Source organism: Amblyomma mixtum, chromosome 3 (genome assembly GCF_055824585.1).
Source record: "Amblyomma mixtum isolate Tamu chromosome 3, ASM5582458v1, whole genome shotgun sequence".
In the NCBI taxonomy this organism is placed as follows: Eukaryota; Metazoa; Arthropoda; class Arachnida; order Ixodida; family Ixodidae; genus Amblyomma; species Amblyomma mixtum.
Genome location: NC_143014.1, coordinates 21,821,632 through 21,838,262, shown reverse-complemented (window position 1 = coordinate 21,838,262; position 16,631 = coordinate 21,821,632). Strand labels below are relative to the sequence as shown.

Here is a 16,631-nt window from a genome sequence, read left to right as displayed (position 1 = left end):
CAGTCAGAGCCAACAGTATATGACAGAACAAACGCGCCTGAGTGATAACAGCAAGCGGAAACTGAAGTTAGGAGGGAGGGAGAGCGTACCCAGGTGGCTATCGTTGGTGACTCAACATAAGGAGGAGTGAAGGAGCTATAATGGAGCGGGTAAAGGGAGGCGACTATCAGTCGGGACTTGCTCAGGGAGCACAATGAACACGGTGCTAAGAGAGACGAAAAACAAACTGTACAAAGTGTCGGAGAACGTTGCAGGGTAATCGCAGCAGCGGGACTGAATGTTCTCTGCAACGGTGACGCCGCACAAGTGTTGGAAAGATTAGCTCAAGGAGTTTACGATGCAAGAGCAATAAGGTGCAGATCGTGGTGTGCGCAGTACTTTCGGTGCTAGGACGGAACGGAGACTGTGACAGGGACATAATGCTGACAAAAGAAGTTGCTCAAAACAGATAACACAGGAGGAAGACCGACGAAACAAGCGCAACTTGAATGGCACGGCAGCAAAAGACGAGGAAGGGAGGTGTCACCCCCCTCCCCCCCCACACACACACACACTGTCCAACCTCTGAATATACTGAATATATAGAAGACGACACGCCCCACGATAAAAAATTACAAACAACGGAGAACGCGTGAACGACGACATGACAGGCGAGACATTGCCATGAGCATTGGCATGAGGCAATGACTCAAGCTCGAACCACACTACGCGGCAAACGCCGAGTGAAGAATAAACATGAAGTAAAGGAAAAAAAAAGTGCAGCGAGAGAACCCGGAGAAGCGAGAAGAAGCTAAAGCGAAAAAATTGGCAGTGGTTTAGCTCTGGTTAAACCGGGTAAATTGCGTTAGCCCGATGACGTGGAACCACTCTGCGAGGTAGAACGTTGTCACCGAGCTGCATCCTTAGGACGACGCTTTTCAAGACGTTATTCACGCTGTTCTGCCGTCTCATGTGCACGTTGTCGCTTTCTCGCTTCTCCCTGTCGCTGCCATTTCTCTTTAGAGGACAGCATAGCAAAGCATTCACGCTAAGGCATGCGCGCATTTATACGCGCGGCATGGCGCGGCAGCGAATGGATGGATGGATGAATAGGAGCGCCCCCTTTGAAACGGAGTGGCGGCAATTGCCACCATGCTCAGCTTTTTTTTATTTTTGTTCAACTGTGTTGTTAATTCTCATTAAGATTCGCCACCTTCTTTCACTACGGTTTCCTACACTTCTAACCTTATGTCACTTCTCTGCTTTTCGGGTCGAATCCTCCAATCGCTTTTTGCTAACTTCCACTGGAGATTTATTTACATGATCATTGTTATCTTTAAACCCTAGGGCCTCAGGAAGAGCGCCTGTGCCTGCATCGACATCCGGATAGACACCATCACATCAGATGGCGCGCCGACGGCACTGCCATCTGGCGGAGCGGGGCTGAAGCAACGGCGCGCCACCTGCTCGGCGCAGCGGCTGTTCAAGGTCATCCGTCCCTGCCGACCGGGGCTACGCGACGAGGCGAAACCTGGAGTAGTATTGCTAACGCAATAAAAAACGAAAACGAACCGAAACGGATGAAAGACGACCTTAAAACTCGCGATGAACCGCCTAGACTTATAGGACTAGAAGCGAAGAAGTGAAAATAGAACAACTTCAAGGAGAGCCGCGTCAAAAAAAAAAAAACGCGCAAACATACTAAAAAAACATAAGAAGGCATGCGAATAGAACTTAAAACGCCAACAGAAATATGGCTAGAAATAAAACCGTAAAAAACGACCTAATGACAGGGCACAGATCCAAACATAAGAACCTAAAAACGCCAACAGTAACATGGTAAAGAGGTGATAAAACGAAAGCAAAGAATATTAAAAACTGAAAATTAAAACTTTTCTAAAAAACCTTAAAAGGCCAACAAAGCCTTTCTAAAAAGCCTTAAAAGGCCAATAGTTACACGGCTAAAAAGTGAAAAAATGCTAAACAGCTAAAACTTTTCTAAAACTATCACGGACCCTGCTAGGGAACAGGGAAGGAAGAACGTCCGTTTCCCCGAGAGCGCTCTCGTTCGGCCAGGAAACCAAGCTCTTTTTTATGTTTTTTTTTATGGACAGGCGGAAAATGCAGACAAAAAAATAAGGATCTGGTCAAGTGTCTCAATGACGTTTTAATGAGAGGGTCCCATTCCTGCAGCGCGAATACTCCATTTTAGGCTATGTTCACGATAGAATTCTGCGCTTTATTGTTGTCCAAACAACACAATGCAGTCATCCTCCGTAAGTTTAGTACACTCTGTTAATCAATGCACGCTGCTATAGTGTAGTTGCGTTATCAATTGCACAAAAGATGACATCGCAGGTAACGAATTCGGTAGTTTCGTTGATATGACCTGCTTTAGAGAACGTTGAAGAAACTGCTTTACTTGGAATAATTTCGTTTCGCTACATATAGAATAGATGTTGATCTAGAAAGTTCTGGTATCAGGATGTGTGTTCGTTGAATTGTACTCGATCACCCGCCTTTTAAATGTAGCAAAATTTGGCTAGTTTGGGCGTGAATATCTGCTGTGTACAGGGATGCACAACTGTATTATTTTTACCACTTGGGGCAGACATTATACCAGTGCAGTGTACAAATTTTACTCAATTTATCTTAATTATTTCATATTTAATTGTCTTTTCAATTTCAAGATTGCCGTGATACTGTCTCACGATCAAAACAAACAACTACAAAACTGGTTATTCTAAAGCCTAGGAATTAAGGAAAAACTAGAATACCAGTTCTTGAATGTAAACAGAAGCTAATGAGATTGAACAATTAGTACAATAATACTGAGCCTTCAAAGTTAATCTTTTTTCTACACGATATTCCTTCGAGATGGCCGCAGTACTCAGCAATGTAAGCCCTGTTTCAGTCTCCTTCCTTGTAATATTGTACTACGGTAAAACAAAGTTGAAATAGTAAGCACAAATCGGGGTGATAATTAGCATTTGCGCTTGTAACCACTCTCTATTACGTTTTTGCTGCTAGCGGCTAGCGCCACCTAGGAAAAAGCAACAAAAGTTCACATTGATGAAACTCCCAGTAGAGGCGCCCATGACTACGCTCCCTCAAACAATTGAAGTCAACCATCTCTCCGCACTGTAGCTCGTTTTGCGCGGTGTAGAGCATGATTTGTTGTCGTTTGCATTGGTGCTTGCAAGGTGTCATTGTCCTCCCGGATCCGTATCGGCGTCTGGCAGGAATTACAACGACTGCGTTAGTGTATCGGCGTTTGGCTGGAATTACGACAGTGTTAGGCATGGAGGAAGGAAAACTAAGGAGAGACCCTCCGTATCCGAGCCGCACGCCAGAAAGTGTGCCGGAAGTCACACGCTTTCGCAAGGACTACTGGGAGTATTTGGCCGATGGCGCAGCCAATAGTAACGCTGGGCGGAGCGGCGTCGTCTGCTGCATTGTCTGCTGGGCAGGCGCAAGAACGCTGAGACGGCGACCAAGTAGAAGGAACGCATGGGGGAGGCGGCTTCAAAAAAAAAAAAAAACGTGACGTAACCGCCTCTCCTGAGTTCTTTGCCATCCTCCATGATGTTAGTGCAACGCATGGATCCCACTGGACGCCCGGCTTTCAAAAAAGGAGTGGTGCCTAGAGGAAGCAACCTGCACATCTCAGAGAAGTGAGCAAAACTGCGACGGCTGCGCGCTTGGGCCGAAGGAGGTAAGACTTTTTAATGCCCAAACTATATATGGCTCTGTCTCGTCAGCAAAAAGTGTCCGCAGTATTGTCCGCACGATTACGTCGTTCTCAGAAGATGAATGTGTGAAATTGTGCTTTGTTTGATAGTGTAGGAAACATTTGGTTGACGAGGCGTAATTGCTGAAGTAATTAAAAGCGAAAAAACGCGAAAGAATACACTTAGACGTCAAAATAGCCTTGGACGTCGATAAAGTACGTGGAAGTCAGAGCAGCCACGGACGTCGATATAGTAAGTGGCCATTTTGCTTTAGCATTGCTCCAATGCGGGCCGCCGCAGTTATCTAAAAACAGATATTGAAAATAAAAAGCAACAAAAAACAAAAACAGAAAGAAAAACAAAAACAATACACAAAAATGAAGAAAACAAAAATAATAAAAACCAGAAACAAAAATTAACATAATAAAAAAATTAGCAGTAGTTTAGCTCTGGTTAAACCTGGAGGATTACGAAATCAACGAGGAGAGAGGCGATGGAGAGCGCGCGGCAGCGGTGGCGGTCCCGGCACGCTAGCTCTGCGCCGCTACTGCGCATGCGCAACTGGCGAGCACGGTGGCGGCACCTCTGAGTCACCCGCGCAGCGACGGCGGCGGCGCGCCAACTGTGCGCCGTGTGACGTCACTGCTCCTCGCGCATGCATGCGCAGTATGGCCTTTGCTCGGCTCCGCGAAATGGCTCGGCGACTAGTGTAGTGTTGCTTTCGCAACAACAATAAAAACGGAAAGAATGAACAAAAAATGGAGGGAGAAAAAGAGGACAGGGAAAGGCGCAATCTCGTGTTTCAATGGTTCTCGGTGATACGAATTGATCGGTGGATATCCTGGTAGTAATCGCAGTTTTTCCCACTTTTTAATAGAGGTGAGCACGGCTGCAGAGAACAAAAGGTGCTTCAGCTTAATGCAGATTGAATGAACACAATATTATGCAGTTGATGAAATAATATTCACAAATATGCTTGAAACGCTTGTCTTCCTGACCAGATTAACTAATCCCAAAAGCTATGCCTTTCAGATGTTGTAGCCTTTTTATGAAAAAAACTCTGCACGAAATAAAACGAAACACGTGCTATTATTACGCGTTTCTACTGTGAAATGTTGACGACATAAATTTTGGGATATCTCGAAGGAAATCTTGATTGAAAAGGCTGTCTACCGGACATTTCAATGAATTTTTAAAAATATAACTTATCACAATGAAATTGCAGCCTTTCGAAACGTTGAGACCCTTTCGGTGAGTCGTTATTGGTGCATACAAAACCCCCTCCAGGAAAGGCACCATTTCTAGAGATGAAAAGGAACTCATTATTTGAGCCCATTTTCCTGACTAAAATTTAGCAAGGAACTGAACTGTGGACTTATTTCAATTAATTTTGGCAGTTTTCCTGCTAAAGAACAACCCTTTTAAAGTGTTTTTCTTGTGTACAATTGTGTTAAACTGATATAAAAATTTTCATCACACTTGAATACTGGAGCCTTTCTAGACTCATGCATTGAATGAAAATAAGAAAATGTCCAGTATTTTCAGAGGAGCCGTTTTCCTTGCTAGGCACACTCGCGTGCTCTGAAACGGCGCGAGAGTAGCAAAACTTGCCGTGAAGTTTTTACCGTCCTCACCCGTTGGCTGCGCATGCCTCCGAGGAAAAAAGTACACGACAGTGGCGGGCATGCGCGAAGGATATGGAGGTAGTCGGATTCGCAGGTCCATTCCATGTCGCCGGATGGAGTGACGCCGTGGGCACACTGCGCGAGAGGCCCTCTGTCGCTCACGGGGATGACCAAGCGATGGAGCTCGTGGAGGCCCAAGGTGGAGTCCTCGGTGGGTGCGGAACCGACTCTCGTGCAAGCAGACCGAGGGAAGTGAGGAGAGTGCAGCAGCGGGCAAAGAGGGCTCAGACAGCGTGCGCAGAACACGGGGAACAACTACAAAGCTGCAGAGATGGTACGTACGCATGCGTGTTCTTCGCATTCAGTCGGTGGCACTGGGTGCCTCTGGCCGCATGGGCTTAGAATCTAAGCACGAACTATCTCTCCAAGTCGACGCCCCGAACATGGCCTCCGCTTTCCCATGGCTACAGGAAGGCAATACTATACCCCCGGCGTTGGTATTAAGCTGTATCTCGTCTTTCTGCCCCCAGAGTGTTGCGAGTGGCCGAGAAGGTCGCCAGGGCTGAATCCTTCACTTATCGTCTGGGGTGCATAGAGCATCGAGCAGATGTCGAGCTTTAAAGGAACCTGCACAATTAATTTTATGAGCGTCAGGTGCTTGCCCACGCTGAAATACTGATAGGTGATCTCTTGAAGCGTTTAATGCTGCGGCTAGGCCCAGGCAGAGGGGGGACCGGCCTACGGAGGGCGCTATGCAACGGTACGTACCATAATTGAATCCTCGTGTTCCTGGATGTCCTGGAAGTAAGCAAACAAGAGCCGTCAAACACGTTCAACCTGCGCAGCGCACGCGGGCTGGCGAGCGTCTGCAAGTGGCGCAGCCAAAAACTGTTTACAAACCGCAGCAAAACAACCTATTTTTGGATCAAGTTAAAGTCAGATTCTCTGCGCTGGAGTGACGCCTTGACATGGCATACACTCGTGGCTCCAGTGAGATTGATGGTCACGCGTTACCCGCCATGCCTTCAGGAAGAACAGTTGTTGAGCCCTTGTGTCCGTGCCTGTGGGCACTTGTGCGGGATGATTGCGGAAGCTGCGGCCGTTGCCCGCTCTTGTAAGTTAGGGGCAACTTGCTAAAACGAAGCCATTGGGCATAAGTTTTACGATGAGCACGCATCTTTGCTGCTATCCCTTTCAGCCTACCTGATTACACAGCAGGATGCGTTGTTGGGGAACCAACTAGAACAACAAAGCGCGGTCGTCGTGTCTTGTCCTCACATTGTGGATGCCTCTTTGCGCAACCTATCTGTCCATCGTGATTACGCAGGCACACCGTACTGCGTACATAATCCTGAACCCCCAGAGCTGACAGCGGCTGGAAAGTTCCCCTCAAGAGCGATGGAACAAATGGGACCAGCTCATTGCCTCTGTTGACAGAAGGGACGCGGACGCTTTGAGTGCGAGAAGCGCAGGCGGTGCGGACGGCGCGCAGCGAGGCCAGACGCGACCGCGCCGCACACCAGCTGAGCACCCGCAGCCCCTGAACACTATGCGCACACGGGGCCAAATTGAAGCCGCACAAACCACGGCAACAGGTTGCAATGCGAAAGCACTGTCTCATCGTGAGCTCTGTTGCGAAGTTCATTAAATGTTCCTTCCTTTCTAATGACACACCTACTCAATGGCATACAGTCGTAGGGAAACTCGTACACTAGGTTCACCTCTAATCGCCAAAGTATCGTGGGTTTGTGGCTATGGGTTGCGTGCTCGCCTCACTCTCTGATAGTCCGGTTTCTATTACTCTCACCTTCGGAATAAATTTTTTCTTCTTTGCTGTATACGTCATTGACATCATGCGAGGGCATGGCGATGTCGCTGAGAAATTTCGTGCCATGGACGGGGACGAACGCCAGCTTTTGGGTAATTGGACATATAATGCTTACGCATTAAAACGAAAAAAAAAATCAGAGGGCACTTAACACTGCTTACGTGCTGTGAAGGCGAAAGCATTAGCAGTGTCATCGTCGCAATTTTGATACGAAAACTGACCTTTTAAGGAAAGGCTGCAGTAACTGTCACACGTCTCGATGGACACCTCAACCACGCATTAAGGGAAGGGGCAAAGAGTCTGGGAAAGCGTACAATTGAAGGTGCACATGTCGTCGGTTCGAATCCCTGTCGCAAGGCATGTATACTACTGTCTGAAATGGCGGTGCTCGGCTTACTGTGTTCGTCCTAGGGCCGCTTGATGACGTCAACCTTATTTTTTTCCCCGGATTTTCTGTACAATCTCCGAGTACACACGCCGCCTGCTTTTCTTCTAATGAGACTAGTAACTCTTTCACATTAAAAAAAAGAAAGGGGACTTGTGGCCAAGAACAAACGACGGCCGCTGATCTACACTTCCACTGAGAGGGCACTCACTGAATCACCGGTGCCCAGTACAAACGCCGAGTATAGCTTTGAGCTCAGTCCTACGCTTGTGGATAGCATGACCTTTCCTTATCATTCACTTAGAGGTTTGCCAGGTGCTTGTCAAGAGGTGTGGGTATTCCACAGTTGTCAGAAGTTCGTACATCGGGAAGTATCCGCGAAATTTGGCAGGCAAGGTCACAACTCTGATCGGTAGGTGCCTTTGTATCCGAGAACAATTAACGTGTAATTCGGTATGACGTTGTCCACGCTTCTTGACAGAACTAATACAAGCGGAATCACAACTGGACAGGAAGCGCGGATATAAGCTTTTTTAGGCTTGTATGTAAGAATGCCGTGTCATTGCAGCAGTCAAGCCCTTCAAGTTGTTTCTGAGCGATATCGGCATGGGCGGTAGGCTTCAGAAGTATCACCAGCCTGACGGTGCTCACATTATATCGCGTTAGTGACTTCACCGTTTGCCAGCAGGATTTTTTTTTTCGTTTTTCATATCTTTGAACTGACTATAGCGTAAGCAATTATTCCGGTTCAAGATGGTTTTTACAGTTCTCACTCTAACAAGACAAAATGGTACACCACGCCGGCAGTCATGCTCAATAGGCAGGCAGAGAGAGAGAGAGATGTGAGTCGGAAGTGCACATCCATGAGGAAGCACGAGCAGTTAGCGCGTATAGAGTAGGCTAGCACAACACACAAACACACACGTAGTTACCCTGAGGCAACCTTTACGGGACGCCGGGGGCCCCTTTGGAGCCTAAAGAGAAGACAAAAGAGAGAAAAAAAAAGTCAGTCGGCGAAATGGACGCTTTTACGAGGTCGACGCCTCGGAGCACAGCTCTCCTGAATGGTATGCGGCCTCGAGCGCGGTCTGCACGTCGTTATTTACAAGATGTAGGCCGCCCTAAATAAAGCTCACAAGAAAGTTACTCGTAAAAAATGCTTCTTGAGCTCGACACGAAAAGGAGTACGTGATATGTCCGGCAACGCGTCCGGCGCGCCGCTCCGGTCGCCGCTTCCGAACTGCCGCACCACAGCAAGCAGGGACACACAGGGAGCGGTGAGCATCGCTGCGCCGCTCAACCCATGCTCCGCCCACAACCGGCGTCGCACTTCGCCGCCGCGCAGCAGTGCCTGAGCGCTGCTTGGCTTGGTGTACAAATATTGCAAGAAAAGACGGCATCGCCTTGTTATCAGAAAGACTGCCAGCTATACTCGAGCGGCGACAAAGCATACCTGCTTATGTTGCGAGCTTTCGGCAACGGCACCGCTCGCGGGCGCTCCGGGCGACGAGCTCTGCTGCTGCCTGTCTGCGATGGTCGTCGCTAGGCCTTATAGCCTGCTTCGCATCGAAGCGGCAGGGGCCGGCGCTTCGGAAGTCGCCCGCGCTATAATTGAAGGCCTATTCTTCATTCCGCTTTGCTGTCAACAGCATCATCTCACAATAAAATAATATAGTGTGGTCAGTTTCCGTGGCGCCTTCAGCAGCGGCTAGCGGGCGCCAGTCGAGCCGGACCCCAGCGTCGGGCCAGCTAACGGCAGCTGCGAGGCGGTTCTCGCAACTAATTCGCTCGTACCACAGTTGTTAGTTTTACCAGCAACTCGGTATTAGCCAATGAACCAGAAAAATGATATAATTTTCTCATTTCCCTATCCCAGGGTTTATTATTTACGTCAAGAACACTCATTTGCTCGTTTTTATGACGCCGTCAGACGGGATCCAGGCTGGCCGGCCGGCAGGCTCGGCTTACTTCACGTTCGCACAAGAAAATACAGAACAGCCATGCTACCAGAAAGGATGCTTCCTAGATTCGAGCAACGACAGCATGCCTGTGCTAGAGTGGAGCTTTCGGCAACGACATCGCCTGCGGCAACGCCGGGCGACGAACTGCGCGCTAGTCCCCGACTGCCCTAGTCGTCGCTAGGCATAGTGGTTTCGTATCGACGCCGCAGCCGAGGGCTCTTCGGGACTGGCCAGCGCTCAAAAAAGGTGCTACACTCGGCACCCCTTGTTCGTTCTCCCAAATCCGGGACTGTTTGAACGAAGGCATGGTGTTCGGTGAAAACAGCGCTGTTAAACTAACCCTACAATTCAGCAGCCGACACACCGCTCACCACTGTACCGCTGTCGTGCTCACCTGTGACGTCGCGAACTCGACGTCATCGTGACGGCGCTCTGCACGCTCGCATTGGCTGCCACTGCTCGCCGGAGCGGCGTGCCGGACGTTCGCCGGACGCGGTGCACCGGACATATCTACGCGGTTTGACGCGTCCGGCGGTCGCCGGCTGGCCGGAGCGGCGCCGCCGGACGCGGCGAGCCGGACCGGATTCGGAGCGCCCGCCTGACATGTGTCCCCGCCTTTAGTATAGCGTATGAGCACTTACGTACGTTATACGCAAGCATTTAGTGGGCGGTTACTGTGGAAGTCGCAGGAGCCCTTTCAGGTTACCGTACAACAACCCGAACGCAACGGGAGCCAAGGCCGCAGTGGCGCCATCTGGTGTTGTAATGCAAAAACATTTTGTGTCATACTGTTCGCGCTTAGCCAAGGCATTGGCCAAGCTTATTTAAGTCGTATCATGTAGATAGCCAGTTCATGGCGTCCCCAAATGAGTCGTGCTACGAGCACTGCGACGATGTCAGCACCAACACGTGCTACGAGCTCTGCGACGGGCCAGCCACGACCGGTCGTGGGCCAGCTCTCTGCCGAAACAGCTACTTTTGGCAAGGCTATGACTGCCTTGGCGTAAAAATTAAAATCAAGCCAATCCACAGTCGGCGGTGTTTTGCTAGGGTAGGGAACGGCGGAATCGTTACACAGAATCCAAAACAGGGCAAGTTTATCACTCATTCGTTCTGCTGTCGGCGATAGGAGGCAAAGCGAATATCACTCGTTCCATTTAAGGGCAATGAATATGCCTAAAAACCAATAACATTGACAATTTCTCTCCGACGCGGGCGACGTGGACGCCGCCATGTTGACAACTCTAATTTTCCTGGCGTACGCAAGAGCACGCACGCTAAATTCGAAAAATAGCGTACGTAACGCGAACGTACGTAAGACATCGATTTGAAATAGCGTTTGGCGCATGCGCAGTACGAATGACGCTATTTTGTAGCGTTCACTATGCCTTTGCTTATGTCTACGTACGCTATACTAAAACTCTCTTCACCGAGCGTGCACGTCTCCGGCATACTAAAAACGTCCAGAGGTCAACCACTGGAGGCAGAGGAGGGTGTACGCTAAGTTTTTTTTTCCCTTCGTATCTTTCTTTTTTTACCCTTCAAGGTGACCCCTAGCAGTACGAAAGCAAGGGCGTACGTGTGTCTTTTTTGTTCCTTTGTAATGTATTGCCGGGAACAAAAGTGGTATGCACGAGCTAATGCACGAGACATTGAAACGAGCCAAGCGACATGCCTGCTGATAATAAAGGTCACGTATTGGCTGTCTCGATTCCAGCTGCCTCCTGTAGATGGCGTTGCAACGCAGTTTTTCGTTGCTCCGGCTCCCACCGCGTGGAGTATATCAATTTTGTCCCCGATAGTACTTTCTTGGTGGTGAGGTTGACCCCAACCACGTCCACTGACCAAAGTGTGCGTGAGGTGATCTGTGAACAGAAGACAGGTAACAGGGTATGCATGGCTCCGACAGAGTCGCAGCGAGATTCCTCGCGTCGAGGCTCTTGCTCTGTATCCATACTTTTGAGAGGTTCGAAAAAAATCTCACTCGCGCTGACAAAAGACGTTGCACAAAGGGAGGCAGCGCTCCCCACTTCTCTAATTGACGTGTGGAAGGGTGCGGACAAAAGCCCCCTCCGCCACGCCATGGGTCATTATCGGATCTGCCGGACAACAGGATTGACTCAGTTAAAAAACGTATCGCAAAAAAGACAAGGACTTAGAAAGACAGAGCTGTGTAGCGCTATGTCTGTCTGTCTTTCTGAGTCCTCGTCTCTTTTGCACTGCGTTTCTTCCCTGAAACATGAACCAGCAAGCCCAAGCGTCTACCCTTCGTGACTGTCGTGTGGGTGCGACCGCGATGCGACCACCATCTTTTTGCGCGCCATGCTTGACGTCACGCTCTTCGCTGCGAGGTCACAGGGGAGACGCAGCGGAGTGGCTGCGCCAGCAGGGGGCGGATCGAAGCCCGACTGCGCCTTCCAGAAGCGCGAGGGGCGGAGTATTGTTGGAGAAGCAGGCGGCGGGAGAATTCGAGCTGGAGGCCTCTAGCTCACTTGAGCACGAGGACGCTGTGCTTGCTACGTGTGAGAATATACTTGTTGCAGTTGTTGCATGAATTCGTGGCTCTGTCTCATTCACAACGCTGAACATAAACCGGCTAACGCTGGGCATCAAACTCCCCCTCTTTTTGGCTCGGCTGGGGAAGCAGCTTCGCATTTCTCCTGCGATCCGCCGCGAAGTTCCGAGAACCAAATGAAAACGGTTACATATAGTCGTGATAAACTGGTTTACCTCTATATTTTTAATGTCTCTTTTTTTACAGCACGCCACGTCTAAATATTAAAACGCCCTCAAATGCGCAGAAATTGATTTTTTTTAAAGAGCACGCATTCGGGGGATGTATTGATGGTTGCACTGGCCCCGTTTTATAGAGAACCTGCGCTGTGCCTTGTCGTGTGGACTGCAGCGCCGTAACACGCAGCCTAGCAAGAGGAGCAAGCAGTGTTTGGTGCACTCGAAGTGCTTTTCCAAGCCACCTTCATGCGCCCATCGGCATGAGCTTCAGCGCTCCGTTGAAGCCACATGTGCCGTGAGTCAGCTATCTGGGCCATAGAGTAATATAGAAGTAAAGAGCGGACACTCCCGTAGGCCCCAGCGGCCGACTTTTGTGCACAGCGCACCTAGCGGACCCGGGGAAACGCACTGGCCTCAGAGATGATAGGCATAAACAGGAATCTTGGAGGCTCTACTGTCAAAACCTGGTGGTGGGCATCTGCCCTTGACGCAGCTTTGTTGCCTCTTTGGAAGTGCTTAGGAAGAGCCGCCGCCGCCGCCTTTAAGGCCGACAGCTGCAGCTTCTTGTTGGACAGTTCACGGGGTGGAAGAAACAACCGTCGCAGCACCACAGCAGTACACAAAACGGACGTGCCCACGAAGCTTGCAGACGCCGCAAAAAAATACAGCCGCTCACACCGTCGGTCCGTCGCACACTGCCGCCTGGGCGTGCTTGCCCGTTGGCTTGACGCACTTAAAAGACGCCGCTGTTGCTGACGTAACTGCGGCCGTAGGCGCGCAGCGCACGTCACTGCAAGCCAAGATATGCCAAGACCATACTCTTTTTCCTTTTTTTTATTTGCACGTTCAGTGCCATCTGGCGGAAACGGGGAAGCGCCGAACTCGGCCGCGAAAGGGCCCGAGTGTCCGCTCTTTACTTTTATGTTACTCTATGTCTGGGCTACGCAGAAAGTAGCTATACGCAGCGAATGCTATCAGCCAAACGCGGGCCTCTAGTCATTCAGAATGTGCTGTCGCCTTTGCAGCGGCCCAAGCGGTTGACGGCAGTAGTTTTTAGTCGCCGAATGGAACACTGCAGTGCCATCTAGCCAGCGCACTTTCCCTTAGACAAAAGCAAAAGCGTATGTTTAATGCGCAGTGTTTGTTTTGAGCCCCGAATCATCTTAAACCAATGTTCCCTTGTTCAGTGGCATTTCTCGTAGCGTTGGGGTGTATAGTTCTGCGAGGCGAAGGCAGACGGTCAAAGAATATGTTGGAACAGACGGTTGCTTATCGAGTAATCGAATGAAGGCGCTTGTTCAGCGGTTATTATGAGATTTCAAATGTCTAGTCGAGAGCTGTAACAAAAAGCCGTGCAGGTGCGGAGCGCCTTCTGGCATATCCGACGGCGTGACAGCTGAAATCGCCAAGAACGTACTCGTGCAGTGGAACCGTGCGCCAGGTGTTACAACTATCCACTAAGAACGCCGTGCTGCAGTTGCGGTTTTTCTTTTTTACGTCTTCTCAAGTATCGTTTAACGCAGCCTGGCGTTGTGACTTTCATCAAACTCGGTCTGGAAGTGAGCTTTCTTTCATTTCGCGCCAACGAAAAACGTAGTATTATTAATAAAACACAGGAAAGATTTTAGCGCCGGGGTTCCTTCATTTCCGAGCTTTTCCGGGCAACAGAAAAAAACAAAGGAAAACAGTACTGTTTGTAAATTTTCCCACGTGAGGAAAATGCCGCTATGCAGACATCATAAATCAGTAAATAAGTGCTGAATGATTTTTTTCTCAGCCAACACTATCCTTGTCGCTGCTAGAACGCCCCAAGTGTCCTTCACCCAGCAATACTAAATCCTAAGCCGTGCACAACCCCTCTGTGTACGGACACTGTACTTTAAAGGCCCTGCTCGGGGGAACAGTGCTCTAATCTGCACTGCGTCATAATCTTGCGATATACCGCGAAAGCAGAGGAGACGCAACCACAAACTCTTGGCAACATTTCAGAGCACTGGCGGCAGCGTGTTCTTCCCGCCGCTCGGAGAAACACGCCAGCCCAAGTTTGGCCCAAGTTTGACGCACTAAGAAGTCTGTTTCGTCCATGAGGCAAACACGTCACACCGCCACTGGCGGGAACAGGGAACACAATAACCACCAAGCAATTTGCACGCCCGCGCGCCGAGCACTCTTGGAAGCCATGCGCGACGCAGCATCCCATATGTATTTCTATATTCTGTAATTTTACATAGTGTATATTGCCGCCCTAACCCTATCGTTTCTTACTATCGCTCCCCCCTTTCTTTCCCTCTCCCTGTTTTCTCCCTGAACTTTTATTCCCATTGGCCGCAGCTCAGGCGCTTCAGGTTTCGATGACAGATGCCGCAGGTAGCAACATATTTTCCTTCCATTGTCATTTTTATACATAATAAATAGCCACTAACAGCAAAAACAACAAAATAAAATGACGATAGATAAAGGTTCCGGAGAAACAACAGGGCAACAATGCGGTAATTTTGAAATACCAGCCATTTTTGCGCGCTTTTCTTTGAGACCGTTGGTGATCAATGGGCCCCATTCACAAGCAGAAGCACCGCGAACCCAGAAGGAGGCACTCTAAGCTGAGCCCGCACTGGTAGCGAGAGGACAACACATTATGTGCAAAAATACAAAGCACCAAAACAAAGAAACGCGAACATGTACAGTCTTTGTCAAAAGTATACAGCCCAAGGGGTCTACTTCTGAGCCCCGCAGCGCGGCTCCACTTGCATGTCCAGAATCTCTAATCTCACGAAGGCGGGAGGAACTAAAGTCCTCAACTCTCACAAGCTAAGGACTATCAAATGGGCTTAGGAGTGCCCCGCTGCGCGACTTGGAAGCAAACCCCTTGGGCTGTATATTTTTGGCAAAGAGTGTACGTGTTTCCCGGCTTTGGCTGCTTATTTTTTTCGCGCTGCTTTTCTGCAATGAAGCATTACCAACATGCGCAACTGGCTGCACTGTAACAAACTTTCCGCCCTTTGACGCACTGCCACAGGGGCATGACGTGCGAGAGCACCTCGCGGTGCCTCCCACGGCAATGAAAACCCACTTGGAATGCCCGAGGCCGCAGATGTGCTCCTGCACGCTGCGCAAACTCTACGGAAATGAGCAAAGTTAATCGACCAAGATGCATTGCGCTTCACGAGTACGCCGACGAGGACTTATAGAAAGGTTCGCTGAAGCCCTTTCAGGGCGTCTTACACGACCGTTACCCTTAGGTAACTGCGACTCACGAAGACGAAAAAAACGACTCGCCCATGGCATTGTTCACTATGCCGAGGGTCCAGACGATTTCAAGATCTGGGGCGTGGGTGACGACCTTGGCAGTGCTATGGTTCGGCCTGCGCCCCGCAACGAACGCTTTCTCTTCAGGCGTCGCACGGGGAACACGCAGGGAGGCCATAGTGGTGCCTTCATCGTGAAAAAAAAAACGGGGGGGGGGGGGATAGGAAACCATAACCAGTTCCGAATGGCCTTTAGCCCTTCACACAGTGAGGGTCCCTTCACTTAGGCTCATTATTTTCCACACCTTAGTTTATGTGTATTTATTTTCTGTGTACCCAGAGCGCCAGTTCAAAGCACCACAGGGAAGGGGAGGGGGAGGGATAAGGTATTAGGGATAGATGCTGGTGACAAAACAGACCATTATGAATATGCCAAAATTCATCCTGTCAGCAAAAAGTGAATGAAACATTCGATATCACAGCACCAACACACGATCTAGCTTGTTCCAATCCCTGAGAGTTCGGGCGAAAAACTACACCTCGAAGAAATATGCCCGGCAATAAATTTCTTTAGTGTTGTCCATATTACAGAGATGTGATGAAATATAATCGCGACTCAATATGTACTGTCCTCGGTATGCACTTGTTTTGGAATATAATGTTTTATGGAAGAACTTTTTTTCCAGTAAACGCATGCTATTTACAAAACTACAACTTCGTCAAGAAAAGCTAGCGCGTACTGTTACATGGATTATACCGCTGCTCTACAGCCAACCTACAGGAATGTATGTGTGCTAGACTGAAGACCTCAGATGAGAATAGACAGTACAGAGAAGTACAGCTGAGAATGACCATTTTCTTTATTAATGCTACTGCGCTTCCAGACCAGCCGCAAAAATGAACGAAAGAGCCTTAATTAACTAAAAAAACTACATCAAACTCAAGGGCTAAGCAGATGATAAATTAACGCGAAGTGGACAATAGCTTGCTATGTCTTCAATGCGTTCCTACAACGATGCCGTCAACTCAAAGCGAAACATCGGTCATAGGGACCTGCCTCGCTAATCGCCTATGGTTGGCCTCCCTGCGATGCACCCTCTCTAGCCTGGTTAGTTAACTTAACCAACAAGGGAGGGTGACAGCG

At 49.4% G+C, this 16,631-nt stretch overlaps 1 protein-coding gene across 7 annotated transcripts in view; it reads right to left on the bottom strand.

Moving 5' to 3' along the window:
- Nucleotides 1–16,631, bottom strand: part of LOC149349410 (uncharacterized protein ZK1073.1) — a 143,638-nt gene that overhangs the window by 55,146 nt on the left and 71,861 nt on the right. For 2 of the 7 annotated variants that reach the window (XM_089578319.1, XM_089578317.1), the window contains 2 exons: nucleotides 8,481–8,522; nucleotides 6,104–6,133 (listed from right to left, as the gene is read on the bottom strand). The exons of 2 other annotated variants lie outside the window; for them this stretch is intronic. In XM_089578319.1, the coding sequence (XP_089434445.1) occupies nucleotides 6,104–6,133; nucleotides 8,481–8,522 (72 nt within the window). The remainder of the gene's footprint in view (nucleotides 1–6,103; nucleotides 6,134–8,480; nucleotides 8,523–16,631) is intronic. 3 more of the 7 variants (XM_089578318.1, XM_089578320.1, XM_089578322.1) reach the window with 2 other exon arrangements.